This window comes from Dermacentor andersoni, chromosome 7 (genome assembly GCF_023375885.2).
Source record: "Dermacentor andersoni chromosome 7, qqDerAnde1_hic_scaffold, whole genome shotgun sequence".
NCBI classification, from domain to species: Eukaryota; Metazoa; Arthropoda; class Arachnida; order Ixodida; family Ixodidae; genus Dermacentor; species Dermacentor andersoni.
This window is the reverse complement of record NC_092820.1, coordinates 99,658,814-99,673,352: the sequence shown is the minus strand read 5'-3', so window position 1 is coordinate 99,673,352 and position 14,539 is coordinate 99,658,814. Positions and strand designations below refer to the sequence as shown.

General features: G+C 48.8%; 1 protein-coding gene across 10 annotated transcripts in view; it reads left to right on the top strand.

Annotated features, from left to right (window-relative positions):
• The window catches only part of LOC126534050 (uncharacterized), an 85,852-nt gene extending 72,847 nt beyond the window's left edge, over positions 1 to 13,005 (top strand). For all 10 annotated transcript variants that reach the window (XR_011895778.1, XR_011895774.1, XR_011895773.1 and 7 more), the window contains one exon: positions 12,770 to 13,005. Coding sequence is in view for 1 of the 10 variants with exons in the window: in XM_055072601.2 (XP_054928576.1) it covers positions 12,770 to 12,973 (204 nt within the window). In the remaining 9 variants the exon portion in view is untranslated. The remainder of the gene's footprint in view (positions 1 to 12,769) is intronic.
• The last annotated feature ends 1,534 nt before the right edge of the window (positions 13,006 to 14,539 follow it).

The following is a 14,539-nucleotide window of genomic DNA, read 5'->3' as shown; positions in this document are numbered from 1 at the left end:
ATTCTTCCTATAATCACAGGCAATCACGGTGGTTCGCATTAGCCAGAGCCACCTACGGGCCACGCGCTTGCAATAAGCAATTACCTATTCCGCCCCACAATAGTCCTACGGAACTCCCCCCCCCCCCCCCCCCCCCCGGTAGTATTTATTGCAACATGTACAGACTGCCAGAAACACCGAGAATTTCCAACGCCAGTTCGCGTAACAAAGCACGACACTTACTGAAGTACTTTCGAAGGTGTACTGTGGACATGCGTCGAATCCCTCGTAAATTGTGTCTTTTTTTAATGGCGCCAATATGCCCTATGGCATGAACTAGATAAAAGAGATGTAGGCATGTTTCCTGGATGAAGTCCAGGAGCTGCCGGTGCGAAGGTCTAAGCGTCCAGCGCGTTAGGTCAGGTGGTCGACCTGGGTGGTAGCCAAGGCCGCGCAGGTGGCGGGTGCGGACCTCGTGAAAGACCGGACAGGTCTCCAGGAAGTGGTCAATGGCTGCTTCTGTGGCTGGGGCAGTGCAGAAGGGGCAGATCAGCGGTGGAGGCTGTCCTCTGCACGTGGCTCGGATGGCACGAGTGAAGACGGCGCCAACGTGGATCCTCCTCAGCGCAACCTCCTCACGGCGAGTTAAACCACCGGGAAGGTCGGATACCCGCGGAGTGATAAATGCACGCGTGGAGTGCTGCGATGATTCTCTGTGCCGGAAGAAGCTGTCCTTTGGCAACAGATGATATAGAGGTAGCCGGTTTTAAATTATTCCTGTACAGTTTTTGGAATTTATTATTACTACAATCGAATAAACATTGTGTAGCTTTATTGGGGTTCGTAGCGACCGCCGGTTTCACGATGCACCGAGCACAGTTCCCGAGCTCGAGCCTCTGCTGCGCGCTTGATGCGGCCGATGCTGCTGACTGCGCGCGCATTCATCTTCCTTACAATGGCCCCGCGGAAATAAAGGAGCCATCCTGGCGACTTAGCTTTCTGGAAGGACGGTAGAATTGTGATAGGGCTTGAGACGCTGAACGTGAACGACTTCGCGGTTACGACGTCGCATATCGGACGGTGGCGTTAGCGGCTCAACCAGGTAGAAGGGCAGCGGATTGGGCGAGTTGGTGTTGCATGGTAACTATAAAATTCAAACAGCGCTAAACGACAGGACCAGAATGAGGAGGACACAAACACGGCGCTGAACTTACAACTGATTTATTTGAAGTAAGAAGTCAACATTTATACGTACACAACTGGGCACGCATGCGCCCGGTCATACATCGATGATCAGATACAAACATCGGACTGCCAACATTCGCACGCGTTGTACCTGCCTAGCTATCTACCCTCTATGCAGCAATGCCATTTCTTTCGCTGACAAGATTAAAGATGTTTTGCTAACGCAACTATTAGATTTTCTGATGATATGATGATATATGTGCCCGACTTACTCGATGATGATATGTGATGATGATATGTGCCCGACTTACTCGATGTTTTTTCTAAGCATGGGTCTGGACTGAGCTTCACACATGAGATCCCACAGAGCAACGTCCTGCAGTTCTCGGATCTGAGTTTGACCTTTTTGTCTAACCATTTATGCTGGCGATACGCTCCCAGGAGTGATAAACCTCTTGTAAACTACGCGTCTTGTCACTCTAAGCTTGTTAAATTCGGAATTGTAACAGGTTGTATTGGTATGGCTGTCAAAAATCGTGTACTCATCAAATGTCCGATAGCCTGATGGTCCAAGCCCAGAGATGCAGAGAGGCCGGTTTTCCAGATTCTGTAATTGTGGCTGGTGCTAATAAGATTATAAAAACGCTGAAATGTTCTGAACAGGCCAAAGAAAATGTCGCGGGGAAAAAAGTTGTTGTCACGCCTTATGAGCACGCGTAATTGTCACATCGTTTTAAGAGAGTAGGGGCCAAGTATGGTGTGAGGGTTGTTTTTTCTGCTCCGATGAAGCTGGGTAAATTAGCGGCAGCTGTCCAGAGGAAGCAGGAAGGCGTTAAACGGAATGCTGCTTGCAAGGTCAATCATGTCAATAAGTACATCAGTTGCAAGAAGGGCGCTGTCTACCAAATTCCTTTATCTTGTGGCTAAACTTACATAGGCCAGACAGGCCGTTGCATAAATATTAGACTAATGGAGCATGCCAATTCATTAGACAAAAAAGACACTAACCTGGCAAAGCATTGCAGTATTTGTAAATGCGTACCTTTCTTTGACGATACAAAATTGTTATTTTTTCATAGTGACAAGACTACCAGAGAAGTCGCTGAAGCATTCATATCATCAGAAAATCTAATAGTTGCGTTAGCAAAACATCTTTAATCTTGTCAGCGAAAGAAATGGCATTGCTGCATAGAGGGTAGATAGCTAGGCAGGTACAACGCGTGCGAATGTTGGCAGTCCGATGTTTGTATCTGATCATCGATGTATGACCGGGCGCATGCGTGCCCAGTTGTGTACGTATAAATGTTGACTTCTTACTTCAAATAAATCAGTTCTAAGTTCAGCGCCGTGTTTGTCTCCTCCTCATTCTTGTCCTGGCGTTTAGCGCTGTTTGAATTTTATAGTTATCAACCAGGTAATTAACGGGTGATGTTCTCTCGAGAACGCGGTATGGACCGTCGTACTTCGGAAGGAGTATTGAAGCGAGCCCAGGCGTGCGGTGTGGCACTAACAACCAGAGGAGAGCGCCCGGGAGAAAAGTGGGAGTCGAGTTCTGGGCATCGTGAACGGCTTTTTGGCGGTTCTGGTCGTCCGAGGTGAATCGGCGGGCAAGCTGGCGACATTCCTCTGCTTGTCCGGCGGCTTCCGAGATCGGCAGGCATTCGGATGGGTCCGGCCGGTAGGGCAGAATGGTTTCGATGGTGTGCGAAGGATGACGGCCGTAAAGAACGTAAAAGAGTGAGAATCCGGTAGGGACCTGAGTCGCTGTTTTGTAGGCGTAGGTGACAAACGAAAGAACTAGGTCCCAATTAGAGTGATCAGGTGAGACATACATGGCGAGCATGTCACCAAGAGTTCGATTAAAGCGTTCCGTGGTACCGTTAGTCTGTGGGTGATAAGCAGTGCATTTACGATGAACAATAGCGCATTCAGCAAGCAGTGGTTCGATGACTTCAGATAAGAAGGTGCGGCCTCTGTCGCTTAAAAGTTCACGTGGACCTCCATGACGAAGGAGAAAACGGCGAAGTAGGAAACTGGCGACCTGCTGCGCTGTAGCATTTGGTAGAGCAGCAGTCTCCGAATAACGGGTTAAGTGGTCTACCGCAACGATTATCCACCAGGATCCCACGTGATCAAAGGGTCGGGATGGGCATTGTAAAGGCTGGCGTTCACCGGCGGAGTTGTGTGGTGGCGCTTTCCGGCGTTGGCACTCATGACAAGAGCGGACGAACTTTCGAACGAAATTATGCATTCCCCGCCAGTAATAGCGTTGTCGAAGTATTTCGTAGGTCTTGAAGACTCCCGCATGGCCACACTGAGGGTCGACGTGGAACGAGGAGCAGAGCTCTGATCGCAAGATTCTCGGAATGACGAGTAACCAGATGCGTCCCTCTGGGGCATAGTTGCGTCGATATAGTAGCTGGTCGCGAATCGCAAAATGAGGCACTTGGCGCCGAAGCGTACGTGACGCTGGAACTTTCGACGTATCCGAGAGAAGGTCGAGCAGAGATGCAGTCCAGGGATAATTACGCTGTGCAGCAGCGATAGTGTCAACGTCCAGAGAGAACAATGTGCACTCGCAGGGGGAGTCGTGACTGGCCTTCGGGGGAAGCGGTGATCAGGATAGCGCGTCAGCGTCGAAGTGCTTTCGCCCGGAACGGTACACAACGCGGATGTCGTATTCTTGGATTCGCAATGCCCAGCGGGCAAGGCGGCCCGATGGATCTTTGAGCGTCGACAGCCAACATAGTGCGTGGTGGTCGGTCACTACGTCAAAAGATCGGCCGTATAAATATGGGCCAAACTTGCCAAGCGCCCACACAATGGCCAAATACTCCTTTTCTGTAACGCTGTAATTGGTCTCCGATTGGTTAACGTGCGAGTCTCGTATGCGACGACGTATTCTGGGTGGCCAGGTTGACGCTGTGCCAACACAGCGCCAAGGCCTACACCGCTTGCATCGGTATGGATTTCGGTTGGCGCTTGTGGGTCAAAATGGCGAAGAATGGGTGGCGTCGTGAGAAGACGATGCAAGGTTGTGAAGGCGTCGTCACACTCTGGAGGAGCTGCGTGAGAGGCGATATAATTGACGCAAAGTTTCGAACAAATTGCCGGAAGTAAGAGCAGAGGCCGATAAAACTGCGTAGCTCTTTCATAGTAGTAGGTTCTGGGAACGCAGTAACAGCACGTAGCTTCTCGGGATCCAGGCGAATGCCCTCCTTTGACACGACATGGGCTAAAATTGTTAGCTGACGAACAGCAAATCGACACTTCTTCAAGTTAAGTTGCAACCCGGCGTTGGTCAAGCAAGTGAGTACGTGCTGGAGGCGGAGCAGGTGTGTTGGGAAATCAGGGGCGAACACCACAATGTCGTCAAGATAGCAAAGACATATTTTCCATTTGAGGCCACGCAGAACATTATCCATCATTCTTTCGAACGTAGCAGGTGCGTTGCAAAGTCCGAAAGGCATGATGGTGAATTCATACAAGGCGTCTGGTGTAACAAAGGCAGTTTTCGGGCGATCGGCCTCTGCCATCGGAACCTGCCAGTAGCCTGACCGCAAATCCAGCGAAGAAAAGAACTCGGCTCCCTGCAAACAGTCCAGAACATAATCGATGCGTGGTAATGGGTAGACGTCCTTCAGCGTGATCTTGTTCAACTGTCGAAAGTCAACACAGAAGCGGATGGAACCGACTTTCTTTGTGACGAGGACCACGGGAGAGGCCCATGGTCTTTGAGAAGGTTGAATGACGCCTCGACGGAGCATGTCATCGACCTGGTCTGCAATGACGCGATGTTCCGTAGCGGACACGCGATATGATCTTTGTCGCAGGGGTGAGTGAGTCACAGGCTGCTGGAAGCGACGCACGGGCACACTGCGAGGGGCCATTGTCTATGTGGCACTAGTAATGCATAATTACCTTGAAGCTGCATTTTCTCGTTTCCGACTGTTTGCTTTGTTGTTTTACTATTTTGTTAATTTTCCAAGCTGCTAAAAACACCTGACTTTCTCCCCCTATGCAATGCCTTCGGTCACTTAAGGTGGAAAGAAATCAGTGTCCTCCTGTGGGCATTACCAGTGCAACCACTACCACCGGCATTTCTACCGCGGTTTCTCCCAGCTCGAGGCTGGTATAGAAACGGCCCCAAACGAGCGATACTTCCACGCCGTCATCATTCTCCCAGCAGTACACCTCACGGAAGTGCCTGCTCCGAGTGGGTTAGCCCTACGCCGAATCAAAGGCTTCTCTCCTTGAATGATTTTCCGCCGACCGCCAAGGCGTTCAGGCCGAAACTTACAATTGTTCTGTGGTGCACCCCACCACTGCACGTACCGTAGGCAGTCTCAGGTCACCTGCGCAAGGTATCGAAGCTTCTTTCTATGCCATCGTGATCCCTCATCACACATTTATGTCCTCTTTCACCCTCCCCGTCTGCAGAGTAGCAGCCTAGAGCGCGTTAGTTCGGGCTGACGTTTCTTCCTTCTTTCAAATAAATTCTCTCTGTCTCTCTACAGCTTCACTTGGTAGTTTTTCTGCCTGTAATAATAGTTACTCTTCGTCCTCACCGTCTGAAACCACCACACGTGTCATGGTGACATTTGCGCCCCAACGGCGGACGAGCGATTAAAGGAGTCAGTGCGTATAGACTGTCGGCTGCCACCGCGGAAGCCAAACAGGCGCAGCGCAGCAGCGTTCTGGTGCCGCAGCACGTCGTGTGCGCCACCAACGCGTCCAGACTTGTGCGCTCGCCTGCAGCGGGATCTGACGTCGACATCTGGCGCGGTCCAGTCCGCCAAGGCGCGCCAAGCTGTGCATTCCGCCAGCGCTGTGCTAGTCAGCCCGCACTCGATGACTCAAATGTGCCGGAGTCTTCCTTTTCCTGGCCAGAGTGGCATCTTCAGAGGACAACCTGCACACTGCTATGTTGAAGCGCGAACGCCAACCAGATTCATGCGTCGCTCCTTTCGCCTTTTACGCAGCTCTCGGAGCCGTCCACCTTAGATTTTGTAGCCTCATCCGGTTTCTATGATGTTGATCACATATCCTCTCCAGTGACCAATGTCGTCTGCGTCTAAACCCCTGTACACTCCTTGGGTTTCATCTTTGCGGGAGAGTATTTCGCAGGGTCATAGTCATCGCAGTGTATCATCATCAGATGTCATAATCACTGCCGCTATAACCGAGAATCTCGGTGAGCCACGATCATCAGAACGCACGCTTTCGCTTTTGGCTGGACAGGACGCAGCAACTGCCCCTGCCCGCACCGCTCACCGCTTGACTCGCCGCTTCGGCTCGACAGCACGTCTTGATGGCCGCCGTCACGTCATCCTACAGTGATGTACCAAGAGCGTTCTCAATACGTTAGCCTGCTCCCAAGTACATTGCACTTTCACCGTCGGATATAAAGTAATCGTTATATAAGGTGGTTGCTATTGAGAGAGAGAGAGAGAGAAAAACTTTATTGATGCTATCAAGGGGTTTAGCGGTGAGCCGTCTTGCGCTTGCTGCCTGGCTCTTCAGCACGGGTGTGCCCCTATTTCAGGGCTCGACTGAGCCTGGCCACTTCGCACGCGTGCTGCACCATTGCCCTTTGGGCGGTGAGCTCGCTGCTGGTGAGCAGGCCCTCTCATTGCTCCGCACTCGGGTTTTTATGTTTATGGAATGTGTAGTTATGCTTACATTCCCATGTTATGTGGTAAAGAGTTGGTATTTCTCCGCACCATGGGCAGGAGTTTCTGTATTGTGTCGGGTATAGTTTACTTAGTATGTGTAGATTATAGAAAGTTCCGGTTTGTAGCCTTCCCCAGTCGGCTGCTTCCTGTTGTGTAAGTAGTGTGTGTGGCGGAGGATATTTGATTCTCTGCCCTCTATAGTAGTTTAATATTTCCGCACACGTCGGCTCCACCGTTGTAGGGTTCTCGAAAGGCTCTATCTGTCCAGCTCGGTATGTGATCTCGCGAACTAGACTGTCTGCTCTCACGTTCCCTTCTATCCCGGTATGGGCCGGTATCCAGAAAAGTTTGTGTTTCACTTTATTTCCGAGGGTTCCTGCTCCGAGGAGGATTCGCAGGGCCTCTTTACAGACTCTCCCCTGCATGTAATGCCTGCATGCAGCTTTGGAGTCTGTTAATATGGTTAGTGATCTGTTACTTCGGTAGCCTTCGGTCGCTGCAAGCGCTATGGCGACCTCTTCCCCCTCCGCTACCGTGCAATTCCTTATGGTTGCTCAGCTGATTCTCTCTCCCATGTAGTCTACTACAGCCGTAGCTACTCTGTGTGTTCTAGTGTGCTTGTCCCACGGGTATAGCCCTGCATCCGTGTACACCGTGTTTTCCTGTGTTGCCAGGTGGCCTTCCACGTAATCTGACCTTGCCTGCCTTCCGGCTGCGTGTAGGTTCGCATCCATGTTGCGTGGAATTTTGAACTCATTTGTCATGGCGCGCGTTCTAGAGACAACTCATTCTTAACACCTGCTTGGCTGCATGTGTGTTGTAGTGCTCCCTCTGCCTGAATAAACCTAGGTATGAGGCCAAGTTCAGACTCGCATTTTCACATCGACCTCGCTTCTGCAAAGCTGGCGGTGACCTTTGTGTACTAATGAAGAATTCGCCCTCTCAAGGGACCTATAACGTAAAACTATTCCGATTTGTTTTTATTACAATCTCCTGTCATCAACCCGCAGTGTTGTTTGAAAACCCCAATCAAATGCGAAAAAATAATAATTCACTTTTGTTCAGCATATTAATGCGTCTTGAACGCATTCACGTCACTTTGACGCTGTGAGTTTTCGTCGTTTTGTGACGCCGCGTGACAGACAGACGAAGTGGGCGCAGCCCGAAAAGGTTTGATCAATGGCAGAGTGTTATGGGGGAAAAGTAGTGGAATCAGAAATAATTAATGTTCTTTCGTTTGGTCTAATCATGCATAATCAGTGTGCACACTTCATGTCAGATGGGGCATTTTCGCGGTTTTCGTGACGTCGCGTGAGGGACAGGCGAAGTGGGTGTAGCCCGAACGAGAGAGAGAGACAGAATGAACGTTTATTGTAGTAGAGGGGGGGGGGGGTTGCTCGCAATTTTTTTTTTTACCAATCTTGGAGGACTGACTGCAGGGGCCGTGTAATGTAAAACTATTCCAACCTGTTTTTATTCCAATCTACTGTCGTCAAACTTACGTAACCCCCGACGCAAGCATCGGGCGGCAACCCGCAGCATTGCCTGAACAGACCAATCAAACGCTCTCCTCTGTTATAGTAGGTCACCTTTGTTTGCTTTCAAAACCAATAACATTGCCTACATTGAGCGTGTATTTTATCTAATTCGCTGACAAGAGGAGAGGGGCACGCTCAAGTGGAGAGGGTTTCGATGGGGCCGAGCCAGCGCACTGAAAATAGATAACCGGATGAAGAGCGCGATGCCGGCATTTGTGATTGTTCTCTTTTCCTTAATTAGCTTGCGGTGGCTGGCTTAAACTGCGGCGGCGTGCAGCGCTAGGTTAAGAATGCCGCTAAAATGGATGCTTAGGAAAGAAGAGTTGGCAGAATGATGTATACGTGCCGAAAGGGCTCGATAATGTTATACGGCCACGCCAAAAGTTTTGCTATACGCAAATAACCCATGCCCTCCGGCAGGTGCGAGTAGCCAGTGCTTGAGCGATCGGTGGCAGCCATCTACTATTACTTTCGGGACGGATCAGTCTCCCGCTATCCAGAAAAAAAATCCAGTTTTGTTCGGCATATTAATGCATCTTTAACGTGTAAACGACACTTTGACGCAACGAGCTTTCGCGGTCTTGTGACGTCGAGTGACAGGCAGGTGATGTGGGTGCAGCCTGAAACCTTTTTTTTTTGACCAATAGCAGAAAGTTAATGGTGAAAAGGCGTCGAATCAGAAATAATAATTTTTCTTATGGTCCGTTGAATCACGCATAATCACTGTGTTCACGTCATATCAGATTGGGAGCTATCATGGTTTTCGCGACGTCGCGTGACAGACAGGCGAAGAATGGGCGGTACAAAAATGTTTTTGACCGATCACGCGGGCTGAGTGCAAAATTGGAATAGAAAATTTTGGAATAGCTTTACGTTATTGTGCCCCAGATTTGGAATAGAAAATTTGGAAGATTATTTGGAAGAGCTTTACCTTATAGAACCCCTGTTTTGAGGCGTAGCAGGGTGGGTTATTGGAAGTACATGAAAAGGCATAAAGAAAGAAAAAAAATTGGAGGACGCTTAAGCTTCGCCTTCAAGAGTGGAACGCGACAGCGTTCCCATCGACCCGCCAAGGGGTGTAAGACAATGGGCTACGGTGCAGCGACTACGTGCCCCGCATCGGACGCGGTGAGCGTCGAGCAACGCAGCGTTCGGCGCGACAACGAAATGTGCGCCTGAGCAAGCGACGCGCGCCTGAGCCTTAGAAGCAGCTCGTTTCTAAGGCAACACCGCGTTCACTAGGGGTGCTTTTGTACTGCTTTGAAGCATCGAACTCGTGGCTCAGTGGCAGAAATAGCACTAATTATGAAGAAATTTTTAGTGCAGTCCTACAAAAACAATCGAATACCCGCGTCATTCCGAACAGCTCAGATGGTCCTGATACCAAAATCTGACGATCCTGTAAAGCGCTTGTCTGTTGCATCGTACCGCCCCATTAGCCTTGCGAACACTGACTATAAAATTTTTATGAAAATACTGGCGAAAAGGTTACAGAGCGTAATAAAACTTTTAGTTGGAACCCACCAAACGTGTGGGATTAAAGGGCGCACAATAACTACCAATGTACACGTCGCCAGGAGCATTCTAGAATGCGTTGATGCCTTCGAGGGTAAAGTTGCAATGTTGCAGCTAGACCTGGAGAAGGCATTTGACCGTGTGGCTCATGATATTCTCTTCGAGATTTTAGAATACACGAACATAGGATCAGTGATTATAGATGGCTTAAAAATGGTGTACACAGACTGCAGCACACGGCTGATTATTAACAAGAGTCTCACGAGAAGTGTCAATGTCTGCTCATCTCTGAAACAGGGGTGCCCAATTTCGTCATTGCTTTTCGCAATATACCTGGAGCCTTTTTGCTTAGCCATTAAAGAGAACGAGAGAATAAGAGGTTTCAAATTACAGCAAAGTGAGGTGAAAGTGCTTTCCTACGCAGACGATCTAGCAGTGTTTTGCGATGACTATGACAGTGTCAGCGAAGTGGTAACTCTGGCGAAAACTTATTGTGAAAAAACAGGTAGTGCCATAAACTGGGATAAGTGCATCGGGTTTTGGCATGGCGCGTGGCAAAGCAAACCACGCAGTTTCGCAAACATACAGTGGGTGACCATGCCTGTGAAATATCTTGGTGTGCCGCTTGAACATTACAAAGACAGTAAGCAGTTCTGGGAACAGGAAACACGGACGGCTAAGGAAAAAGCGCTGGCATGGCAAGGGTGCGATCTCTCAATGTTCGCGCGCTCCACTGTGTGCAACATTTTTCTGGTTGCAAAAATATGGTACGTACTACAAGCGCTATTCATGTCGCGAGTGAATGTACAGAAACTGCATCGAGTGTTCGCTCTGTTCATTTGGAACTCAACTTGGGAACGCTGCAGCCGCTCTAATCTGTTCAGATCAGTTCGCAGCGGTGGTCTTGGACTGTCACACCTATTTGTACGCCAGATTGTATCGCGGTTTATGTTCTTGCGGAACCACAGTGATCCATTTTTGCGCACCATGACACAAGTGCGATTAGGTAATCTGTTACCTGACTTCCTTGTTTCGTGTTCAAATGTTGAATCCCCTCCAGTGAAAGGTTTCCTTCAGGAAGTAGTGTTATCTTTCCGTATGCTTAGTGTTCGATTCTCGCTAGAATATTTAAGTTCCGTCAAAAGAAAGAAATTGTACCATGATATGATAGACTCATTAATGCCAGTTCCAATGTATAGGTTAGCATACTATGGAGGTTCAGGCGATGATGTCCTCAAGAGGGTCATAAGAATGCCTGTGAAACCATCGGTAAAATCATTCTTCTTCAAACTCCACACAAATACGTTGCCAGTAAAGACTTGGCTGGCCGACAAGGGAATATATGTGCCATGGACCACCGATTGTATAATGTGTAAAAAACCAGACACTGTCGATCACGTCTTCATTGATTGTTGGTATAGGGGCGCGAAATGCGTCCGCTATAGACAGACGCGCGCAGAGAGAAGAGAACGAACTTTGAGAGCAACCGGCGAGCAGCCGAGCGGCGGTGAAACTGAACCTTTATTGTACGTGCGTTGCTACCACGCCGAGGAGGTCGGAGCCGCGAACATAAACATCCGCTCGTTGTGCAGACGCTCACGGCGGCGGCGGCGGAATCGGATCCTCTACAGTTGGGATCCCTTTTTTCATTGGGACATCTTACAACGAACCTTAAAGAAAGCATTACCAATAACCCCACGTGGTATCAGATACTTAGACACAGGCAATAACGATATTCCTTATGACCTTATTATGCTGCTGAGCCTCCATAGTATATGGTTCACAAGAATGTCGGTATGTCATGCTGATGTGAATGCCCATTCTGTGCGAGAAAACTTTATTGAAAGTGTCGTCTACATGCGTGAAGTGTACAAAGCCCAGAAAGAACCGCCCGATTGGTTGCCGCTGTTCGATGAGTTGGCTAAATTCAAGCGATTTTAATTTCAGAGAGTTAGCATAAGCTAAGCTGATTCTCTTTTTAACAATGCATTCGCATGGCATTTCTGTAACGAGGAAATAAAGAAAAGAAAGAAAAACTCGTGGCTCAGTGGTAATGTCTCCATCTCACACTCCGGAGACCCTGCCCTGGTTCGATTCCCACCCAGCCCATCTTGCAAGTTGTTTTTTATTCATGAAGTGCCTGCTGGGATTTATCGCTCACGGCCAACGCCGCCGACGCCGACGCCGACACCGACGCCGACGCCGACGACACCGGCTTTTCTGCGACACCAGCTCCTTAACGCTGTCGCGTTAAAATACAGAAAAAAAGCCTTATCTGAAAAATTGAACCATATGCGCGGAGTTTGCAAAACTGAGACATAAACTGAAACAAGCTATTAAAAGAAAACTAAGGCTTCATTCACATCGTCGCCATTCACACCGCCCCATCACCGCGGCTTACGTCTGGAGGCTTCGTTTCGTAAGGTTTGTTTTTCTCAAAAAAGGGACGCCGGCGACATGTGCCATCGTCTCGTGTTAAGTGGAAAATGGAGAGAAAACGCTCTTTGCTAATGGACGCCGCCACCCTGGCGTTGTGGATGCCGACTGCGTGACTCAGGCTGAACCCTACATTGCAGGAAACGCTACCTACCGGCTTCGGAGAGAGAATAGAAGCATAGAAAATTAAACAGCAGAAATGGTACGTTTTCTTTAGAAAAAATCCACGTTCTACGTTAACTTCACCGGAATAACACTTTAAAAACTAAATAGTGCTTTCTAGCATTGACATTTTCTGTGGGTAGCAAGGCAAAACACTAGGCCCTGGTAAGTGTGCTTGCATCGAGCAACGTTCTTCGACATATCACAGTTTGAAACAGCCATTTTTACGCGTCGGTCGCTGAAATAATGACGAGTTATGCTCTCTTCCTTTTCTCGCAGCCAAACAGAGACTGCTTAGCTGTCGTAACGCAGCCTTACATAGGAAGCAAAGGAAATATATGGACTGTGGACCACTACGAGTGCGGGCCTCCCTTTCGTTTGGATGAACATCAAAAGCGGAACGCCGAATTTTTTGAGGACGCTCAAAACGGAACTACAAGTCGGGCCAGCAACAACGTTTCTCTCGGAAATCAAGTCAGATAAGATGAAATAAACTTCTGAGGTACACCCTTGAACGTTGCCGAGTCTTTGTTGTTGGCCGTAGACAGCGCTCTTATAATCAAGAAGTTGAATTGAACTGGTTCGAAATAAAACAAACCGCCACGTTTCATTTTAACGTCCAGTTGCAGAAATAAATGATATGACACGTGGCTTTCTGATACCATCTCTCATATCTCTTTGCACGAGTTTCTGTTGCAATGTCATAGCTTTTAGAAACGAGTTGCTTTCTCTTCCAGATTTAATTTCAGTGCGTATGTATCGCAAATTTAACGTTCTGATGTCATTGTGCAAGACTTCTGCGTTGTTGAACACATTTCTATAGAGAACATCCAAGCAGGCGAGCCATTTTCGTACGAATTCATCAACGATAGTTTGGCACCATTCAGCTTTTAAACAGCATTAATTATATATACTGAAATGGTAAACGTTGGTTTTCGTGGAAATGTTAAATTTCGTTCCCTTTGTGCTCCCAATGATTACTTACTATTCTAATTATATGGACAGTCAGGCGTAGTTTTGCCGTCGGCGTCACCGTGATGTTTTGTATAAAGTCCAACGCCGTAAACACCGTCTCCGCGCTCCGTGTGCTGCATGTGGGAGTGAATCCACGCGTGGGGAGCCGACAATCGCGGCTCTAACTGGCACTCACGGAGTAGGGAAGCGGCGAGAAAACGCCTCACCTTCTGTGGCACGAAAGGCAGGGGGGGGGGGGATGGGAAGGAGGGTGGGAGGGGGGCGACGTTCTTTCGGGCAGCAACTGAGTATTTCGCGACCGGGCACTAGGCTCATTGACGGTCGCGGTTCAGTCTCGCTCGCGAACGGGAGTAAATCGGGGAGGCAGCACAAGAGGGAGGGGTAGGGGGCGCTTCTACTCTGCCAGCAACGCCGTACTGCCGCTACTTTTGCGTTGAAGTGATACACAGCATATAAGTCACTCCGCTCGCTGCTGCTGCCGTGCTTGTTCCCGCCACCGCTATGACAGCAAGTATCCGTGGTTATCGAGTTTGAGGTGTTTGCCTGAGCGCGCTGACACCATACAGTTAGTGAGCCAATGTTTCCAGCTTTAAACGGCCGATAAAACTACTATCGTTACTTGGTATAGCTGCCTACTGATTTGCTATTCGAATTGATGTTTCGCATTTCGGGCGATACTGTGACTTTTTTTATTTATTATACCAACAGGTATAAGGAGGCATGACAGTGTTCTCTATGTGTATGTGTGCTCAAAGCTACACCCGTCAAAAAACATGCGCGGCTTCAACGTGACCCATATCAAGGCATGAGCTTTCATTAATTTTGATATAACCTTGAATACATCTTTATATACAGCATTCGCTACCTCAGAAGAAAGCATGTGACTGATAACTTTTTAAGACCACCTCTATGATGCAATTTATTGCTACAATTCGGATGGATGCCAATTTTTTCCCCTTCATGTACTTCCTTCTTGCCCCACCTTGCAGGCTTCTGCAGAACTGATTTGCTATATTCAGTGTCCCAGTGCCTCGAGTTGTCAATTAATTAGCCCTCGCTCTACAACCCGCTAGC